The 21612-nt window shown below is 36.5% G+C and overlaps 1 protein-coding gene across 2 annotated transcripts; it reads left to right on the top strand.

Annotated features, from left to right (window-relative positions):
* The first annotated feature begins 243 nt into the window (after window positions 1-243).
* Window positions 244-21238, top strand: cbsb (cystathionine beta-synthase b). Of its 2 annotated transcripts, XM_051906005.1 has the most exons (15): window positions 244-454; window positions 4842-5198; window positions 7177-7283; window positions 9329-9463; window positions 9999-10078; window positions 10195-10399; window positions 11685-11776; window positions 12034-12159; window positions 13303-13387; window positions 13464-13569; window positions 14391-14468; window positions 14714-14848; window positions 17209-17317; window positions 17708-17792; window positions 20058-21238. In XM_051906005.1, the coding sequence occupies exons 2-15, from the start codon at window positions 4849-4851 to the stop codon at window positions 20192-20194; spliced, it is 1830 nt and encodes a 609-aa protein (XP_051761965.1). In that variant the 5' UTR covers window positions 244-454; window positions 4842-4848; the 3' UTR covers window positions 20195-21238. The 2 variants fall into 2 exon arrangements, with proteins under 2 accessions (XP_051761965.1, XP_051761966.1); XM_051906006.1 differs by lacking the exons at window positions 17209-17317; window positions 17708-17792; window positions 20058-21238 and adding an exon at window positions 15487-16805.
* The last annotated feature ends 374 nt before the right edge of the window (window positions 21239-21612 follow it).

Below are 21612 nucleotides of genomic sequence, written 5' to 3'. Positions count from 1 at the left end.
AAACGAAAACATCGCTCGCAAAAACAACAAAGCGGTCAGACACAAAGCTGGATGAGAGATAACAAATTAGTATAATAAAGGTTACATTTTATATAATACTCCAATGTTAACTGTGTTAGAAATAAATCGGTCAAGTGCACCTGAGTAATACAATCCACTCGCTTGAGCTTATAGCATAGCGGAACTACGCTTTGAACGTGTCCTTAAGTGTTTTCGGTGGACGAGGGCACGTCTAAATGTCGATGTTCCATTGGTTTGGAGAAAAGAACAGACACCCCCGCCGTAGCCAATCAGCGCTCGACCCGAACAAGGTATGCTGGCACCTGATTGGACGCCGGCTTGACTCTTTAACGCATGTGAGCGGCTGGCAAGCCGACTTCTTTTCACATACGGATAGGTCATCTGTGTAATCGGACCTCACCGGCTCGCAAGTTCGTGTTTGTCTGATAGTCAGGTGAGTAAAAAAATGCTCGTATTTTAGTCGTTAAGCCCTCAAGAAAACCCTTTTATTGATAATGACAAAGACACGGTAAAAGCATCACTCTGCGATGCGACACTGATACAGAGTGATGTCTGAATCTGAGGAACATATCCTAATCGCTTGTATATTACTAAAGAGTTTTTCCACATACATTTTATCACATAAAATACGCCTGTCCTAAGTGATGAGAATGCGGCGCGAGCATGATGAAATCGGCCCCTGCGTCACAGCATCACGATCAGCGCGAGCACAATGAATGCAACAGCCACGCGATTGCGTCAGCTTGCTTCACTACATACTCTTTCGTTATTTTGATGTTCTTACATGTTTTTCAGTACATGCCTACATATACCTACGGTGAAGTTCGCCAATTTACAATTAATTTGAGGCATTAATTGATTTTGTTTAAACTATTATCTTTTTACTATAATGACACCGGATGACTGGCGATTCTTTTTTTTTTTTGTTTTTTTTTTTTGTTTTTTTTTTTTGTTTGTTTGTTTGTTTGTTTTTTATAAATGTCAGCGGCTGTTGAAGAGTATAGAAATGTAAAAAAAAAAAAAAAAATCAGTCTTTTACCAGCTCTCTTCGTTATGTTTTTTTTTTTTCTTTCTTCTCCATATTGAGTGATACGTTTCCTCAGGTTGAGAATTTTTTTTTTTCTTCTTCTTAGATATTGTTTCAGTGTTGTGTACAGTACCATGACTAAACGTGGTTTGTAAGAGTGAGTCCCTCTGTACAGACTAACTGGCTTTCTCAGTTGTCTAGAAAGTCACACCTCTTCCCTGAATGTTGTCTGTGGAAAGCAGAAGTTTATTATTCCACTGTGTTGGGTTTACAGTAGCTTCTTTTCAGAGTATGGATTACTACGATTATATTACTAATTTTGCTGTCAATTGAGAGCAGAGATGACGCAGTGGTAAAAGCTACAGTCAAAACATTCCTGATGTCAGTGAAATGAAGTGAAATGCTTGGACTATTTCCCTCTTTGGAAATGTTTGGCCGTAAAGTGCACTTTTGGCTGAAAGGCTTTGTTGGTGTTTTGTATTACTATACTGTTCATTGCATGAGAGTCACTTCCTGGCAAATTTACAAGCGTGTGAGGTAAGAACATGAGCAAGTATAGCCTTTCTGTTTTAAAGAGAAACCTGAACATCTCCAGCTCCTTTTGGAACTGAAAGAAAAGTCTGTGGCGGTTTTCCACAGGGATAAACTTGACCATTTCACCGGGATTCAAATGCATCTCCTCCTCTAATGTGTCGATTGGTAATTTTGTTTTGTATAAGGGATCAAGTTTTGCTTATTCATGCTTTCACCAGGAGGAAGTTGAGGCAATGGTATGTTTGCTTGTTTTATCTTTGTTTGATGGTCGAGACTATAGAGATTTATAGGTCTAATCTAATAGATATTGTTATCAAGAAGTGAGTGTTTTTGTACACATTCTGAATGATACGGAGTTGTTTTCTTCCTCTCACTGTCTTTAAGCATGCAAAACCGTGTTATCGTTCGTTGCGATACACTGCTTGCCAAAAATGTAAACCTTGTCTACTTAAGGTAAAGCACTAATAAATATTATCTGTTAAAGGGTGTTTGAGACTTCTGTGGAACTTGTACAGTGGTTTGGTTACTTGTATGGCATGTTGCGATCTGTCATTGTTACATAAGCACTCGGATGACATGAGAACCGTATTCAAATCAGATGATGAAAATAAAAAAAAAAGCAATCCTGGTCAATGCAGAACCGTTTCAAGTTCTCACAAACAAAACTGTCTGTATGCATTTCTGCCTGCTCCGTTTATTGCACAATGAACCAGAGTTGTTCATGGATGGAGTACCCATTAAAGTTGTAAAAGAGACTAAGTTTCTTGGTATCACCTTTGACAGCAAACTGTCTTTCATTCCTCATAATAAATGACTTAAAAAGAAATGTTTTAAAGCCATGGATGTTTTGAAGGTTTTATCCAAAACCAAATGGGGTGCAGACAGTTCAACTCTTATGAATTTGTACAGAACTTTGATTAGTTCAAAACTACACTATGAAAGTATCATTTATGGATCAGCAAGGAAATCACCACCAGTAAGGTTGGCATTAGGAGCCTACAGAACATCTATGTGTGGAAGCTAATGAGCCTTCCTTGGACATCAGAAGACTGGAGTTGTCTTTACACTATGCAATGCAAACTTAAAACAAACAAGGAAAATCCAGCCTATTCAGCAGGTTTTTCAAGTCAGCATTCAACAATATATGAAAGAAAACCGAGTTTCATTCGTCTGCGCAATAAAAGCTACCTGGAAAATCTAAAAGTGGAATTAAACATTTTGGAACAGACACATTTTTGCAGAATTCCTAAATGGGATCTTAAAGGATTAGTTCACCCAAAAATGAAAATTTATGTCATTTAAATGACATCATTTTCATTTTTGAGTGAACTGTCATTCCACATGTCGTTCCACACCCGTAAGACCTTCGTTCATCTTCAGAACACAAATTAAGATATTTTTGATAAAATCCGATGGCTCAGAGAGGCCTGCATTGCCAGCAAGATAATTAACACTTTCAAATGCCCAGAAATGTACTAAAGACATATTTAAAACAGATTATGTGACTACAGTGGTTCAACCTTAATGTTATGAAGTGACGAGAATACTTTTTGTGTGTTAAAAAAACAAAATAACGGCTTTATTCAACAATATTTAGTGATGGGCGATTTCAAAACACTGCTTCATGAAACTTTACAAATCTTTTGTTTCGAATCAGTGGTTTGGAGTGCGTATCAAACTGCCAAAGTCACGTGAACTATTGAAATTTCAAAACACTTATGACGTAACTAGCCTCGTTTACTGAAATCACGTGATTTGTGCGCTCCGAAGCACTGATTCGAAACAAAAGATTCGTAAAGCTTCGAAGCTTCATGAAGCAGTGTTTTGAAATCGCCCATCACTAGATATTGTTGAATAAAGTCGTTATTTTGTTTTGTTTTTTGGCGCACAAAAAGTATTCTCATTGCTTTATAATATTAAGGTTTAACCACTGTAGTCACATGAACTGATTTAAATACATCTTTAGTAGCTTTCTGGGCATCAGAAAGTGTTAATTATCTTGCTGGCAATGGAGGACTCACTGAGCCATTGGATATGATCAAAAATATCTTAATTTGTGTTCTGAAGATGAACAAAGGTCTTACGGGTGTGGAACGACATGAGGGTGAACAATTAATGACATAAATTTCATTTTTGGGTGAACTAACCCTTTAAGAAACCCAAAATTCATCTGGGTTTAGCAAGAAACCAAGAATCAAAAACTCATCCGAATGAATATCAGTAACAATTTCTTGATATAAGAGAAACATTCCCACAGCATATCCCAATATATACAGATGGATATAAATCTGGGAATCAAGTGGCAACAGCTTTTGCAACTAATCAACGATGTAAGGGTATACGTATCCCTGACCAAAGTTCAATCTTCACTGCAGAGGCAAACGCTCTATTATTGGCATTGGACTTCATTGAAACTTCTTCACAACATAATTTTTTTAATAATAACTGATTCAAAATCATGCCTTAAAGCATTGGAATCTATAAAAACTGATCATCCAACTATTGTTAAGATTTTAATTAAATTTTCATCTCTTAAATCACAGCATTTTAATATTATTTTCTTCTGCTGGCCACTCAGGAATCTCTGGTAATGAACAAGCGGACAATGTTGCCAAAGAAGCATTATCTAAAGAACCAGGAAAATGTTCTATACCCTTTACAGACCTGAAAACAGCTTTAAATACATACACCAAAAACAAATTGCAATTGGAATGGGATCAGTGCTTAAACAACAAATTACATTAATTAAATCTGGATGTTGGAACAAAACATATTCCCTTTCAATAATCGCTGGGATCAAGTTGTTACAAGATGCCGGATAGGACACTCAAGACTAACGCATACATTTTTTTACTTTCAGGAGAAAACTATCCAATGTGTCAATCTTGCCTGAATCCACTGTCCATTAAACATTTTACTGGACTGTAGCACTTCTACCTTTTTAGGAAAATTGTTTTATTCTGTTGATTCTTTTGAAGAGGTTTTTAACCATGTAAATCCAAATCTTAAACGTCTTATTTAGGTTTTTTTTTTTTTAATAAACCTCTCTCTCGCCTTGAATATATCCATAGAAGCTATAGAAGTTTTTTTTTAAAAAAGAGAAAGAATGAACATCTAGAGCGATACTCCCACATTTATGAGGGTTGCGTAATGTTTCCTAAGAATGTTTATAACAGTTATTTTGGTGATCGGATACTGTAAAACAGTAAGTACAAAGGAAAACCCTGGTGACTGATACTTAAAATGTTTCTTCTCATAGGTAAGCCATGCCATCAGTACCATCTAGTTCAGAGTCAGTTGGGACTGGTCCCGTCTGCCCACATGCTGCCAAGGTCCTCACGAATGCTGCAAATGGAGAAACTGGCATCAACGTGGACGCCAAGCTGAAAGTCGATGCCGTCTTAAACGGAAATGCTGGACACGAGTTAAATGTGAATGGCACAGCCCATGTGAATGAAACAAATGGTCACCATGTGAAGAGTAAGAATGGAGAGCACATGGAGAATGGATCAGAGGTCACCATGGAGAGGAAATGGATTCGACCAGATTTGCCCAGCAGATGCACATGGAAACTTGGTGACCCAAACACAGAGTCGCCCCACAACCACTTCCAACGGTAAGAATGCAGCATCTTAAAGCTGTTACATGCATTCCTCAGAATTCATATTCGTCAGTGCAGAGGTTTTAAGAGGGTGTTTAGTGGTTAGGGCATAAGGTTGTTTGGTAACACTTTACAATAAGGTTCATTAATTAACATTAGTTAACTGCACTAGTTAACATGAACTAATAATGACCTGCACTTCTACAGCATTTATTAATCTTTATGTTAAGTTCATCATTTACTAATACATTATTAAAATTGTAGTTGTATTTGTTAACATTAGTTAATGCACTGTGAACTAACATAAACAAACAATTAACTTCTGTATTTTTATTAACTAACGTTAACAAAGATTAACTATGGTGGCCGAGAGAGCTCAACGCGCTGCAACTGAAGAAAACACATGCAAATAGAAAAAACACCAGCAAATAAAGAAAACATCTTCATCAGTTTGACAACACATGTGCTGCAAAAGTTCACAACACAAGCAAATACAGAAACGCGCTGTAAAAGTTCACAACACAAGCAAATACAGAAACGTGCTGTAAAGTTCACAACACATGCAAATACAGAAACGTGCTGCAAATGGCACATACCAGGCCCGGCGATCTCACACGAGATATATATAAAAAAAAAAAACTTCAGAGAAAGTGCCAGTTTTCTGGCAAAATACATTTGAAAATCAAGAAATTAAGTAAATATTAGTAATATATAATTTTACAATTAATATTAATACTTTTTACTTTACAGTACAGTAGTATTATTACTTTAGTAATTGCATTATTATTTTATGGTTACATTGAATGAGTCAAAAAAAAAAAAAAAAACGACAGGGGAAATGTGGCCTATGATAACTAATTTTTTTAACTGTTCACTTTATGATTACTGAAACAGATTCGAGTTGGCCCTTGCAAAGTTTTTCCCCCAATTAATTTAGACCTTAAAGGATGTATGAACTTAAAGACCTTCAGAGTAAGAAGTAATTTTTCAATTATCATTTTTTTTTAAATGTCCTTTAATATTTTTGTCTTGTTTCTAGTCCAGATATCTAGAAATTCTTGAATCAAGATGCATTTACTAGATAAGTAAAATGGTATAGAATATTATGTTTTTGCTTAAAACAAGCAAAATTATCTGCCAGTGGGGTAAGAAAAATAATGTTGTTTCCATTCAAATTAAGATTATTTTTCTTGTTTTAAGCAAAAACTCGCTTAATTTTTATTCTCTTTTCCTTTGAGCCGATCGTGTCCCTGCCAGAGGTGCGTGGTTTTGGCACTGTTCGTTTGCTATTATTGTATTAATATTCACTGTGCAATAATAATATTCAGCTATATTATTGATTGACTGCACTGAAACTATCAGATGTGAACTGAGCTGAGCTGGACAATGACAGCACTGCTTTATAACTGAACTGAACTCATTCCACAGGGCTGTACAGAGTGACATATATGCCGCACATGCTACGAAAAAATCAGTCTGTGCGATTAAATAAAATTGACCTCCGCAGCTCGCGTGCAGTACAGACAAGAAACAAGACAAAAATACTAAGAAAAGCATTTTTTTTTTTTTTTTGCAATGTATAATCTATGCACTTTCCTACAAAATCTGAGCGCGTGATTGTTCTAGACAGCTATTTTAACTCTGAAAGAAAAACTTATGAGTGAAAACATGACAGAAACATGCAATACAATAAATTCAATTCTAGTTTTTCTTTCACAACTTTTTGCTGGAAATATTGGTAGGGATTACGAACATTCATGACCATGCAAGTAACTCCTGTTTAACAACAGTGCTCTTTCAGGAAGAATGACTCGTCTAGAAATGTAACAGTGAATGACCACACCTTTACCATACCCATAAACCAATGTCACAGTCTGCAGAGTCACAGTGATTTAGTCAGTTCCGTTGTGGTTCTTTTATGGTTGACGTTTACTGTAATGTGTCATTGTGGTAAAGCATGTGTAACCGCTTAACATGCTCCCTTTTCTCACAGGACAAAGACGCCCAGTATCCTCCCCAACATCTTAAGCAAGATTGGAGAGACCCCAATGGTCCGCATGAACAAGATCCCCAATGCTTTTGGCCTCAAGTGTGAGCTTTGTGAGTATCTGTAAAATATGGGTGCACACCTGGTTTCTAGTTTTTGTTTTACTTCTGTCGTGTCCTATGAGGACACGAAAGATCACATGATCATTTAAGGACAGCCTGTAGAGTGCATGTGTCAGCATGTGTGTCTGGGTTGGGAAGTAAGGGGTTGTGTTCTGGAATGAGGAATGCAGGTGTTGGGTTTCGCACTTCTCCGCTGAGCGAAGACGTGAAGAGGCTAACGTTCCTGGACTGACCGTACTGAGTCACAGTTCATTCAGTTACATGAACTTATTTATTTGCTCAGGTCACATACACTTAGTTAACACCATCTATTTTTTAGAAATAAGCTCCATCTTAATATGCATACTCCCCTACTACATAGTAGGTGAAAAACCGTATGTGAATATTATGTATGAATTCATTTTCATGAAAAAGTAGGCAAAAATTGACCTATCACTAAAGCTGAGAATGTGAAGTGTGCATCCAATGGACACTTTACTTTCCCATGAGGTCATGGGAGGTCATTCACTTGTGAATGGCGGTGAAGCAATGGGTACGTTTACACAACAAAGATGTAAAAAAGAATGAATCTGGAATTCCTGGAATCTTTAGTCATGAAAGTGCATCAGGGAGGTATTCCATAAAACAGTGTTAACGTACCATCACATACACTTTGAACTCTTCGTTCAAATGAACCCAAACCTTTCTTAATCATGGTTATTGGTTCCAGGAACGTGGCCTGGACTTAGTTCAGTCAACCCAGAGTTTGAAACTCAGTTTTTATGCTCATCCACAATGTAGAGAGGAAGGCATTCTCAACAGAGTGCTGAATCCAGGAGTCACCAATGAAATGATAAAAATGTATATATTTGTGTTGTTTTTGTAATAATATCTATAGAATGTATAAAGTATGTAGCCTACTTGCAAGATATTGGAACCAAAGTAATGGTAAAATTACCTGGGTAGGTCGCTTAACCTGCTTTCTGGAATACCTCCCAAATCTCTTTTAGAAGAGCATTCCATTGGCTCTTCTACACCGTAACTGAACTAAAACAGATCTGCTGGGAAGTACATTTCTCATCCTCAGATAAAATCAAAGGCCTTCAAAATACCCTTTAGTAATTCCTGCAGGGAGGAATGCATTGGGTGTTGCAGAAGATGCGTACCTCACATGGCCAGGTTGTTGCATTGTATTTTTGGCTTTGGTTTGGAACAAAAACATTGTCAGAATGTGCTCAAGGACCTAAACTGAAACTCCATGCATACTTTGACAAAACCAGGCTCACAAAATGGCTGCAGTCATTCTTTTCTTTTGTGAAAGGTGAGCGAGTTTAGCCGCATGGGTCAGAAGTGTCGCAGGGCTGTAGTTAAGCCCCTCTTTGGTTTAACGAACGTTGTTTGAAAGTGTTATTGTGTGGAAGTCAAAGCCTTTTGATTCTAAATGCTTTAATGAGCTTTATAATTGGGATTCAATACGTCTAGCGTTTTCATGTGAACAAGATTACCCTTTGGCCAGTTGAGCCGACAGGCTTTGGCGTTACAGACATAGAATTAGCTGACTAATTACATCTGAGTTCTTGAATGTGTGTGTGTGGTTTGTAAATTTTTTTTTTATTTATTTTTTTTTATTTCAAAACCCACCACTGTCCACAATATTCAAAGGAGTAATAGAGTGAGTGATTTATAAGCAATGTTTTGTAGGCCAGGCATTTTTGACCAGGAACACTGCAAGTGTAACAAAGTGGGGGGGGGAAATCACAAAAATTCTCAAATTTTTGGGGAAGTAGTTATACCATGAGTGAGTAAAGTCAGTAAGTTTTAGTCCAATGCGATAATGTTAACTGCCTTTTTCGAGGAAAAAGAAAATCCTTTCCAGGTGAAATGACTCAAACACAACCTGATGGTTAATATTTCATTCACAATTTTTTATCTGATAAAATATCTATTTTATTTGACTTTTCCAGCTCTAGAAATCACGCTTTTAAAATTTTAATTAAAAAAAAAGTAAATAATTTGATTTATTTATTTATTTCTTTATTCTTTCTATTATTGTCTAGTGGCTAAATGTGAATTCTTCAATGCTGGCGGCAGCGTGAAGGACCGAATCAGTCTGCGAATGGTAGAGGATGCTGAGCGAGACGGCATCCTCAAACCTGGAGACACTATCATTGAACCCACATCAGGAAACACAGGTGTGTGCGTGTATGTGTGTGTTTGTGTGTGTGTGCACCATTTAACACCATAATACTTATTCTCATGTCTTTAATATTTTTCTTTAAAACAAGTACTAATTGTTTTTAACTGTGCCGGGTTGAGGAAGACCTCTGTTCCCTTTAGTTTAATCCAGACACTGGAATGCTTCAGGACCAGTTAAACATGTGCCAGCTAGTGTGGCACCCGAGTCAAAAAATTATGGTACAAATACAGTCTGCTAAGTGTTATTCAACATCTCTAATAATGAACCAGTGAAGATTATTGATCTTAAATAGTGATACAGACTGATTGAGACAAAAAAAGAAAGAAAAGAAAGATTTGTTCTATGTTCTTCTAACTATTAAATATTTCCTTGTTCTAGTTTGTACTTTTCTAGACAATGTTTGAAACTTGGTATTGCTAACACTTCTTGTGTTTTGCCTCCTTAAGTTGAATTGCTTGTTGAATTCCTCTTTTGTAAGTCATTTTGGATAAAAGTGTCTGCTAAGTGAATAAATGTAAATGTTTTTTCAGGTATTGGACTTGCGCTGGCAGCAGCAGTCAAAGGTTATCGCTGCATCATTGTCATGCCTGAAAAGATGAGCATGGAAAAGGTGAAATTATGAAAATAAATATGTTCTGGGTGTAAATCCACTTGATTTCAATGTTTGTAGTGCGTGTGAATGTGTGTTTGCATAGTCATGTGTTTCATGTCCTTGCATGCTCCCAGGTGGACGTGCTCCGTGCTCTTGGTGCTGAGATTGTTCGTACCCCTACCTCTGCTCGTTTTGACTCTCCTGAGTCTCATGTGGGTGTGGCTTGGCGTTTGAAGAATGAGATTCCTAATGCTCACATTCTGGATCAGTACCGTAATCCCAGCAACCCCCTGGCCCACTATGACACCACTGCAGAGGAGATTCTGGAGCAGTGTGATGGTAACTGCAGAATTTGTGTAGAATCAACATTGTGGCTTTTTCAAAATTAAACATTCATCTCTCTCTTTTTATGAAAAAGCTCATAATTTACCAGTGGTTCTCAACCAGGGGCCCAGGGCCCACTAGGGGGCCTTGACAAACTTCCAGGAAGCCCCAATAAGTCTTACAAATATTTAAATTTAGTAGGCCTGGGTACTGACACAAATTTCATGATTTGATTCAGTTTTGATTCTCAAGCATTCGATTCGATATCTATTAATTTGGATATAAATCAGATACAGTACATGGCAAAAATCTCTCAACTAATGCTGTAAACTATACAAGGAGTTTTACTATAATACATTACTATAATATTGAAGGTTAAAATTAAATGATTTGTATACAAACACTTAAATTACACACAATGAAGTTTTATATTAATAAAGTTATAATACTAACTTTATAATTGCATAAATGTTTCTATTCAAATTCGTTTTTTTAGAAATATAAACATTTAAATTGTGGCTGCCAAAAAAACTTGACTGATTTATTCAAACATACATTAAATGTTGAAGTAAAAAACAGTGTAAAAAAAAAAAAAAAAAAAAAAAAAAAAAAAAAAAATATATATATATATATATATATATATATATATATATATATATATATATATATATATATATATATAATGAATAGTGCATATATTTATCAAAATGCTCCTGTAGAGCATTATTTTGACATCTTTCCGCGGTTGAAACACTGATTTAGCGATTACATTGTGACATGATACAGATTTCAGTAAGTTGCACTGTATCTTTTAACATACCTTCTGATGTTCATTCATGTTTATTTCATGTTGTAACTAGTAGTAATGCGGAAGAGATGGATCAGTTCATGTCACTTGATCTGAGGTGCTACAGTGATCTGTTAGAACACAATAAAGAGTAGCAAAACTGAAATTATTGTTTGCATTTTGTAATGGACAGAATTTGAAATCTGAGACTTTTTCATATAAAAAGTAACAAAGCTCAAAGTCTATTGTGATTTATTGGATGGGAGGCGATACAATGTTCTGTTAATTAGTCAACTAAAAGATTCTTGGGATTTAAAAAAATCTTTTTTGTAACCTAGCCCTAAAATTTAGTTATATTATACTTGTATTATTGATTTACATATACAGCGGACATCAGATTAGATAATAGGGCCTTCAAATATTGACAAAAGGTTCAAATAAAGTAAAAAAAAGGTTGAGAATCATAGCATTTGACTAATGTTGAAGCCATGTTTTTGTGTTTGCCCTCTGTAGGTAAAATAGACATGCTGGTGGCTGGAGCTGGCACTGGTGGTACCATCACTGGTGTCGCCCGCAAGCTGAAGGAGAAATGCCCCAATATCAAGGTGAGACTCAGAGCGGTTCATGAATTCTGATACAGCAGTCAATGAACATGTTTCCATCCATCCATCCTTTTTTTTTTTAAGTTCTAAGTTTTAAAAGTATCCTTTTTTTTTTTTTTTTTTTTTAAAGTGAGCTTTTATTTCACAAATCATAGTCATTCAAAAGAATTCTGAATAATCATTAATTTGGAGAGACACTGCATTGATTTATGAACACATTTTTACACAGCCTATAATGTGTTAATGTCTTTGTTGCTCAGATAGTTGGAGTGGACCCTGAGGGCTCCATCCTTGCTGAGCCGGAAGAACTGAACAAGACTGATAAGACTCAGTATGAGGTGGAGGGCATCGGATATGACTTCATCCCTACTGTTCTGGACAGATCTGTAAGTGTGTATTTGCACAGTAGGTGTGATGCAGTTGAAATGACATTTGATGTTTACTGATGGCAAATGATCGTTCACCATGATCCACCTTAAATATTACCTCCTAAAATTGTCATGCCTTTGCAGTGGTTGCCATCCGACCTATTGTCATATTTAAGTGACACAAGCTACCTAGAAAGGATGTACAGACATTTAAATCTTGAAGTGCATGGATGTCTCTCCCCTTTTTACATATTGTTTTAAGCCATAGTAGAGGCAGTAATAACTAAGGGTGTGTTTTAGTTTGGTTCTCTTGGTTCTTTGCGGACCAAAACAGAAAACGCTAAATTTACATTGTCATTTATAGTACTGAACGTAGAGATACAAAACAAAACAAAACAAAACAAATCAAAAAAAAAAAAAAAAACTTTTATGATGAATATATTTTGGGACGAAACTTACTGATCATCAAAAACGTTGCTGTGTGCTCAGCATGCTCATTGAATGTGCGTACATAGAGTATGGTGGCATAGAGTATAGATGCTAACGGTCTCATCAGATTCAATTAACTATGCTAAGCTATGCTAAAAGTGGTACCGCCAGACCCAGAGATTGGCTGAATGGATTCGAAAACGGTAAAACTCAACTGTTTAACTCTAGGGGAGTTGGAAAATGAGCCTATTTTCAAAAAAAGTGGAGTGTTCCTTTAAGATGTCTTTGGTCCGTGTTGCATTCATATTTCATTCGAACCTCACCAGAGTTTGTTTGGAAGGTGGGTCTCGGTCTGCTTGTTTGGTGCGCACCAAGGTTCAGTTTTCAGCATTCACACTTATTCAAATGAATCGCACTAACAGAGCAATCGCACCAGAGTTTGTTTTAATGAAACCAAACCTGCCAAGTGTGAACACTAACTGTGAACCCTAAAAGAGCCACAGTGAGAATGCTGAAGAAATTTTAGGAACCCTTCTGTTGACTTTCATAAGTGTTTGCCAGTTTGTATTTGCAGTTTGTACCATTTTTTGATCATGATACTGTGTATTTTATCAATTTCTCTAAATGAAAATAGCAAATAATAGATGATTTGATGTGTCACACTACATTCCAACCCATGCTAGACAAAGTCCATTCAGAATTTTCTTTTTTGCCCCACATTTTGTGTCTCAGGTGGTGGATAGTTGGTACAAGTCCAATGATGAAGAGTCCTTTGCCATGTCTCGTATGCTCATCAGAGAGGAGGGACTTCTGTGCGGTATGTGACTCTCTCACATTTAATATGTGTGAAATTAAGTGTGTATCTAAAGTCTGTTCTCTATCACTCTTTGTAGGCGGTAGTTCAGGCACAGCCATGTCTGCAGCAGTGCATGTAGCCAAAGAGCTGAAGGAAGGCCAGCGCTGTGTGGTGATCCTTCCCGACTCCATCCGCAACTACATGTAGGTTTCGCTGTTCCCAGAATTGTAGTGTGCTTAGCTGTGGTGTGAATGTATGTTTTGCGTTGCCTGGTAGATTAAGCAATAACAATTCTATTGTGATTTTTAACACTTAAAATTCCGAACATACCGGCTGTCAAGGTTTATGTCACCGTTCTACCAGAGTTGAAAATCTGCTTTGATGTTGTAGCTTCCCAAAATACAAGCTATTTCTGGTTTAATTTAGTCTTGTCTACTAAACTATGCTAATCTTAAATTAGTGGTTAAATTACAGTCAGTTAGCTGCACTAAGAGTAAAAAAAGTAAATAAATAACTACTTTTATTTCATTACTCCCCAATACTGCATGCTTGTTCCTCAAATGCAGTATGTGTACAATAAATATATAGTATGCATATTTGCCCACTGTGTAGGATACTGTTTCCTAGGCTTGCATTATGGATCTAAATAAATCCAAAACCACAATACAGCGTAGTGTGACTATCAATTCACATGGGCTGTGATTTTAATTAAATAAATGTTTATGCTGGGTTTTTCAGCTGTGTTTATTTACATGTGAGCAGCTTGTGATCCAGGGTTTTCAGTATCTCAGAGCAGCTATTTACAGTAAATGCTGCTCGACATGAGCTCATCTCTGCATCTGATATGAGTTTGAGTCATACCATGCATTAGGAAACGCAATGCGCACCAACCATCTTCCCAAACTTGTAATAAGCTTTAATAAGCTCCCTGTCATATGAATGTCCACAGAACTGAAATGCCATAGATTATATGTTAGTACACCCTTAGACTTGCCCTAAATGGTGCCTTGATTCTCCCCCTTAGGTCTAAATTTCTTAGTGACAAGTGGATGTGTGAAAAGGGCTTCCTGAGCGAGGAGGATCTTGTCGTCAAGAAGCCATGGTGAGTATATAGACATAACCACCTACACATGTTGTCTTTGGAAGCATCCTTGTTATTTACGCACCAATATCCTATGCAAATATAGTCTCTCTCTGCATCTGTTATTAAACTAGGCTGCATTACTGCTACAGTTAAGCTTCTATATGAGGAGGCATGTTCACTCTCCCAGATTACTCTGTTTGTGTGTCCTCTTGCCATGAGCTTTTACTGTCTTTCCCCCTCCCCCTGTCCTCATCTCTCGGTAGGTGGTGGAATCTGACTCTACAGGAGCTCCGGCTCTCCGCCCCCCTAACTGTGCTGCCGTTAGTGTCCATCAAGAAGACCATTCAGATCTTGAAAGAAAAGGCCTTTGACCAAGCACCTGTGGTGGACGAGGCTGGGTAGGTCATTCATTCAGAAACCGGTTCATCCAGAATTTGAGTAGTTTGTCAAGCCTCTTAAGATTTTAGTGTAATTGTTTAAGGAGATCACATATCAGTGCTAATCACTCAAATCAATGTAGTGTCGCAATTACTGATTGTTTAATTCCACATATCAATGTTTCCACTGAACCTATTATGTTCTGCGTAAATAAGGATGTCTGAGACAATGAGACGGTAAAATATGTGCCGTGTTCTTAGAAATGTAGTGGAAAACATTTATACTGTTTTTTTTTTTTTTTTTTTTTTGTTGTTTTTTTTTTTTTTAGTGTTACACATTTCAATACATGTGAGTGTTCATATTTTAAAACCAATTTCCAAATATATTTTAGGTAAAATATTTTATAAATATGAGGTTTTTATGGGATATTCCATTTGACAGTTGAAAATTTTAAAGCAATAAAAAGGTCAAAATATCTGATATTTAAGTTACTTTAAGTTATTGATATTAACGCACAACATTAAAACAAATATTTTAGACACAACTATTTCTGTTTAATTTTAATAAAGTACAAATAAAAATATAATGGATTTTAATGATTCTTGTCATGTAACTTTTAATTTCTATTGTATCTTTTTTCTCTTATTATGTTTTACAGACAGTTGAACGCCCTAATTTTGCCCCACCAGAAATTTTGTTTGTGTATGTGTGCATATGTGTGTATGCATGTAATTAATTATACACTATATTGCCAAAAGTTTTGGGACGCCTGCCTTTACGTGCACATGAACTTTAATGACATCCCATTCTTAATCCGTAGGGTTTAATATGGAGTTGGCCCACCCTTTGCAGCTATAACAGCTTCAACTCTTCTGGGAAGGCTTTCCACAAGGTTTAGGAGTGTGTTTATGGGAATTTTTGACCATTCTTCTAGAAGCGCATTTGTGAGGTCAGGCACTGATGTTGGACAAGAAGGCCTGGCTCGCAGTCTCCGCTCTAATTCATCCCAAAGGTGTTCTGTCGGGTTGAGGTCAGGACTCTGTGCAGGCCAGTCAAGTTCCTCCACACCAAACTCGCTCATCCATGTCTTTATGGACCTTGCTTTGTGCACTGGTGCGCAGTCATGTTGGAACAGGAAGGGGCCATCCCCAAACTGTTCCCACAAAGTTGGGAGAATGAAATTGTCCAAAATGTCTTGGTATGCTGAAGCATTAAGAGTTCCTTTCACTGGAACTAAGGGGCCAAGCCCAACCCCTGAAAAACAACCCCACATCATAATCCCCCCTCCACCAAACTTTACACTTGGCACAATGCAGTCAGGCAAGTACCGTTCTCCTGGCAACCGCCAAACCCAGACTCTTCCATTGGATTGCCAGACAGAGAAGCATGATTTGTCACTCCAGAGAACACGTCCCCACTGCTCTAGAGTCCAGTGACGGCGTGCTTTACACCACTGCATCCGACACTTTGCATTGCACTTGGTGATGTAAGGCTTGGATGCAGCTGCTCGGCCATGGAAACCCATTCCATGAAGGTCTCTACGCACTGTTCTTGAGCTAATCTGAAGGCCACATGAAGTTTGGAGGTCTGTAGCTACTGACTCTGCAGAAAGTTGCCGACTTATGTGCACTGTGCGCCTCAGCATGCGCTGACCCCGCACTGTGATTTTACGTGGCCTACCACTTCGAGTTGCTGTTGTTCCCAATTGCTTCCACTTTGTTATGATACCACTAACAGTTGACCGTGGAATATTTAGTAGTGAGGAAATTTCACGAATGGACTTATTGCACAGGTGGCAACCTATCACGGTACCACGCTTAAATTCACTGAGCTCCTTAGAGCGACCCATTCTTTCACAAATGTTTGTAGAAATCTGCTTGCCTAGGTGTTTGATTTACACCTGTGGCCATGGAAGTGATTGGAACACCGGAATTCAATGATTTGGAGGGGTGTCCCAATACTTTTGGCAATACAGTGTATATTAATAGTACTTATTATTTTATATATAGTTATTTTTTTCTAAAATTCTTAATTAAGGTATTAAAAAAACTTTTATAACAGAAAAAGTCAGTATAAATTGTTTTTTTTTTATAGTTATTTTGAAAAGCTTCAAACATTGATTTATTTATTTATTTTTTTTTTTTTTTGACGTCTCCGTGATTTATATCATCGGCTCATTAGTAGAGGCTCCCAAGTGTTTCGAACAAGGGAGACACCCAAAATGTACAGTGCTGACACACTTAGAGGACCAAGATTGAGACTTGATAAATCTAGACAAAAAAAAGTGTCATGTCATTGACCCAAAAATACCAAAATGATAAAACAGATGGTAAGTGTAGGAAGGTGTGGCTCAGTCTGGTGTCTGGTTTTCTCCTTGTAGGCACATTCTGGGCATGGTCACGTTGGGGAACATGCTCTCGTCTGTTCTGGCTGGGAAGGTTAGGCCATCTGATCCCATAAGCAAAGTTCTCTACAAACAGTTTAAACAGGTGGGCGCACACACACAAACACATACACATACCCCTTTTTCTGGCATACTGTACACGTGACGCAGCAGAAGGTTCAAGAAAAAGTATTCATACAACTTGTTCAAATAAACCTTGAGACATTGGAAATCCTTATAAGGAGCATAGTGTTGAGGTTGTGTTTTTCCCCTCTGGCTCTAAATGAGGGTTGGATCTAATTATATGATTATCTATAACAAAGACTTGGCCTGTTTTTGATTTCTGAGGCTTGGATGAAGAAGCAAATAATAGCTGAATAATAATGTGTTAATTGTACATGTCAGAGTAAATATCATACACCGAGTGTTACTTAGAATCCAGTACTGACAGCGGTAATGTGATCTCTCAATAGTTAATTTGTCTCTCTTCCTGTAGGTGCGCCTAACTGATAACCTGGGCAAACTCTCACGTATCCTCGAGACAGACCATTTCGCCCTTGTTGTGCATGAACAGATTCAGTGTAAGTCAAGTTCTTTAACTCTTTTAAAAGATTTGTATTTAAAATAAATGTTGTTCTTTTGAACTTTCTTCTACTCAAAGAATTCTGAAATATATCAAAAATATTAAGCGGCACAACTGTTTTCAACACATATTAGAATGATTTCTGAAAGATCATGTGACACTGAAGACTGGAGTAATGATGCTGAAAATTCAGCTTTGATCACAGGAATAAATTACATTTTAAAATATATTCAAATGGAAAAGTCATTTTAAATTAATAATATTTCACAATATTACTATTTGTACTGTATTTCTGATCAAATTAATGCAGCCTTGAACAAAAAAAGACTTTCAGAAATATTAAAAAATAAAGCGTCTACATCACAAGCATCTACATCACATGACTGAATTAACAGGTATTGTACAAAATGTACAAAAGTCTTTCCATACAAAACGCAGCACTATTTAGGAACAACAGTCTTATTCATGGAGCTTAATGCAATACAGCACCAATTCCTGATACAGGACACGTGTTTTCCTGAACTCCGGATCACTGTGCCCCCTCTATTTGCTCTTTGTGGCAAAGACATTGCTACATTGTGTACCTGTTGAGGGACATTACACCTGCTGTGGCATATACTCAGCCAAGTTGTAATCATTGTAAATAAAAATAACCAATAGTGTTAATTGTAGCATCATTGATATACTAATATAGCTTTTGCGGTACTTTACAATCAGTGTTGGGGAAATTTACTTTTAAAAGTAATACATTACAATATTGCGTTACTCTCTGAAAAAGTAACTAATTGGGTTACATAGTTAATTTTTATGGAAAGTAATTCATTACGTTTTGCATTAATTTTTCTCATCTAGGCTGGGCTTGTTTGTTTTAATAAACATCAACAAAAAAGTTATATTTTTGGCTAATGTAAAGGCCCTTTCACACGAAAAGTGAAATTAATAAGCCTCAGGCTGAAGGAAATGCAAATTCACGCCTGTACAGTAGAGAACAAACCTTTCAGCTGTATTGCCATTCTGGATAAGTTTTGCTTATTAGCATGGTTGAATTGGATCATCGAAGGTCATCAGCAAAGACATTGGTTAATAAAGTGAGATTAACTACATTTAGGCCCGGTTTCACAGACAGGGCTTAGCCTAAACCAGGATTAGGCCTTAGTTCAATTAGGATATTTAAGTAGCTTTTATAAACATACACTAGAAAAAAAAAAAACATTACTGATGTGCATCTTGAGACAAAACAATGTCACTGACATATTTTAAGATGTCAGTACAAGTTGCTTTCAGTTAAAACAGCTCAAACATGCATTTTAGTCTGGGACTAGCCTAAGCCTTATCTGTGAAACCGGGTAAGTATATTTGTGTAATTGAACATATTTGTATAATATTCTGAGTTTTACTGTTTTTATTCATTTTGAGGGATACTGAATCTGTTTTTGTGCACATGAGAGGAGTAAACGCATGTTCACATTTAGTCTAGAACTACAATAAGCATCATGTTCACACAGTGAACACAACACCTCTGCACTCACGATTTCTCTCAACATGGGGACGGGAGAGCTGTCAGTCAATTAATGGGAAAACAAAATAACTAGCATTACTTGTTTGAAAAAGTAATTCAACAAAGTATTTTGTTGTTAATTTAAAATGAATGTGTTACTTGAAAAAGTAATCTGACTACGTAAATCTAGTTACTTGTAAATGCGTTACCCCAACACTGTTTACAATAAGGCTTAATTTGTTAAAATTAGTTAACTACATGAACTAACAATGAACAATACTTGTACAGCATTCGTTAACCTTAATGTTAATTTCAACATTTTACATTTTTAAAATCATAATGTGTTTAAATCCATTAATGCCCTGTAAACTAACATGAACATGAACATTTTTATTAACTAATATTAACAAAGATTAATAAATGGTGTGAAAATATATTGCTAATCGTTAGTTCATGTTAGTTAATGCATTAATGCTAATAAATGAGACCTTTATTGTAAAGTGTTACAGTTTTTGTTTTATATTTTTAATTAGATTAGATGTCTTTGTAGTTTGTAATTTTAGTTTATTTGGTTAAGGAAAATAAGAAGTGTGTGTGTGTGTGTTTCAGTTAATATTTATTTTATTTCAAGTAAAGAAAATGGTTATTATTAATTTTTTTAAATGGTTTTAGTTAACCATAATAACCCTGGACCCCATGCAGATGAAGGTGATGTCATTGCAGTGAATGATGTCAGCAGTCTGAATTGCAGTTCCTGTCTTACAGACATGAGTGATGGATCCCCCAAAATGAGGCAGATGGTATTTGGGGTGGTGACAGCCATTGACCTGCTGAACTACGTGGCCACGCGTGAGAGGAGGGAACGCTCGCTGTCTGAATGCTCTCTGTCTGAAGAGCAGTGAACAATCAAGAGTGTGTGAACACAGTGGTGGAGCGTTATTTTATTATTATCTCTCTCTCTCTGTCTCTCTCTCTCTCTCTCTCTGTCTCTGTCTCTCTTTCTCTTTAAGTTTATTTCTCAGCAAGCGGCATGCTCAGTTTTAAAGAACAATTATGCTTTTTATAAGTAAGAGTCAGACATTTCATTCAAACAGATTTGTACTCTGTTTACTGAATTTCATTTCTGAAAGTTTCCCAATTTCATTCTTTGGTCTAGTTTAGGTGCTTTAACCATTCAACATAATGAAGTAATCTAACAGGTAAATCAACCACCCTTTGCAGATTTGTTTACTTTGCACATTTGATTTTATCGAGGTGTATATATTTCAATGAATGTATTTTATTCTTTGGAAAACTCATGCAGTTTAGTATTTCTGGGTTCAGTTTAAGTGCTAGATTCAGGTGCTCTCTTGTCTGATCTACAGCTGCATTGCCACCTAGTGACTGCAATAGTTTACAACAAGCATGGAGACTTTCATCTTCATCAATCATGCTCTGCTTTTTGGCACAATGATCTCTGTGGTGTGTGGGGGGGGTTTGCAGGCATGATTAATAATATTTGGCAAAGCAAATAATAAGTGTGTTTGGTAAACCAAACTGCGCCCAGACAGGGTGACTTGGTATTTTTCTTGTATTGAAACAAGATATGATATGGAGTGTAAATAAATAATGGTGGTTTGGAGTTGCTTAAAACACACCACTCTGTGTTAAGCAAATTTGATCATTCTTTTCATTTTTCTATGTTATTTTCAGCTGATCTCTTGTAAACCAAAACTGTAACTTATGGAGACTGAGTAAGATTGATTGTATATAGGAGTTAATGTGAAGTGAATGAATGTGCATTGTTGATCATGTTTATGGTTTTTGTGCATGCTGCTGGAGGTCTCAGGCTCAGAATGTCTTTACTCTTCTGTTATGATGTTCTGTGTCATTTGATTTGGCTTTTTCTTGAATCTTATTATTGGAATACTGTTTACAAATAAAGGCTTTATTTCGGGAAGGAATAATGGTTGTGTGAATTGTATTGTCACTACACTTGTCTTTTAGTCCACTGGCTAGCTTTTAACAGAACATTTTATTCTAGCTGGTGAGAATTACAGGTTGTTTAAAAAAATTAACTTAAGTGAGTTTGTGTTTTAAAAAAATCAGTGTCAGTGGGGTAAGAAATTAGTTTCAAAAGATAAACTAGATTATTTTTCTGAACGCATTGGCAGATCTTTTTCCTCTCCACTTGTTTTAAGGACATTGCTCTTCAAGTTCCAATTTTAGTGTGTAAATAATTGGGGGGGAAACTATAAAACTGTATAAACCTGATCAATAGCGCCACCTGCTGGGGTTATGAAAAATGGAAAAAAAATATGACTGCTGGACTGAGAGCCAT

The sequence above is a fragment of the Ctenopharyngodon idella genome, chromosome 9, assembly GCF_019924925.1.
Source record: "Ctenopharyngodon idella isolate HZGC_01 chromosome 9, HZGC01, whole genome shotgun sequence".
Lineage (NCBI taxonomy): Eukaryota > Metazoa > Chordata > Actinopteri > Cypriniformes > Xenocyprididae > Ctenopharyngodon > Ctenopharyngodon idella.
This window is presented reverse-complemented; position numbering and strand designations above follow the sequence as displayed.

Bases quoted from the DNA above. Each gene is read 5' to 3' on its own strand.
- cbsb (XM_051906005.1), top strand. From the start codon at position 4,849: ATGCCATCAGTACCATCTAGTTCAGAGTCAGTTGGGACTGGTCCCGTC. The intron at 12,160-13,302 runs GTAAGTGTGTAT...TTTGTGTCTCAG, and splicing joins CTACTGTTCTGGACAGATCT to GTGGTGGATAGTTGGTACAA. The intron at 17,318-17,707 runs GTGGGCGCACAC...CTCTTCCTGTAG, and splicing joins TCTACAAACAGTTTAAACAG to GTGCGCCTAACTGATAACCT.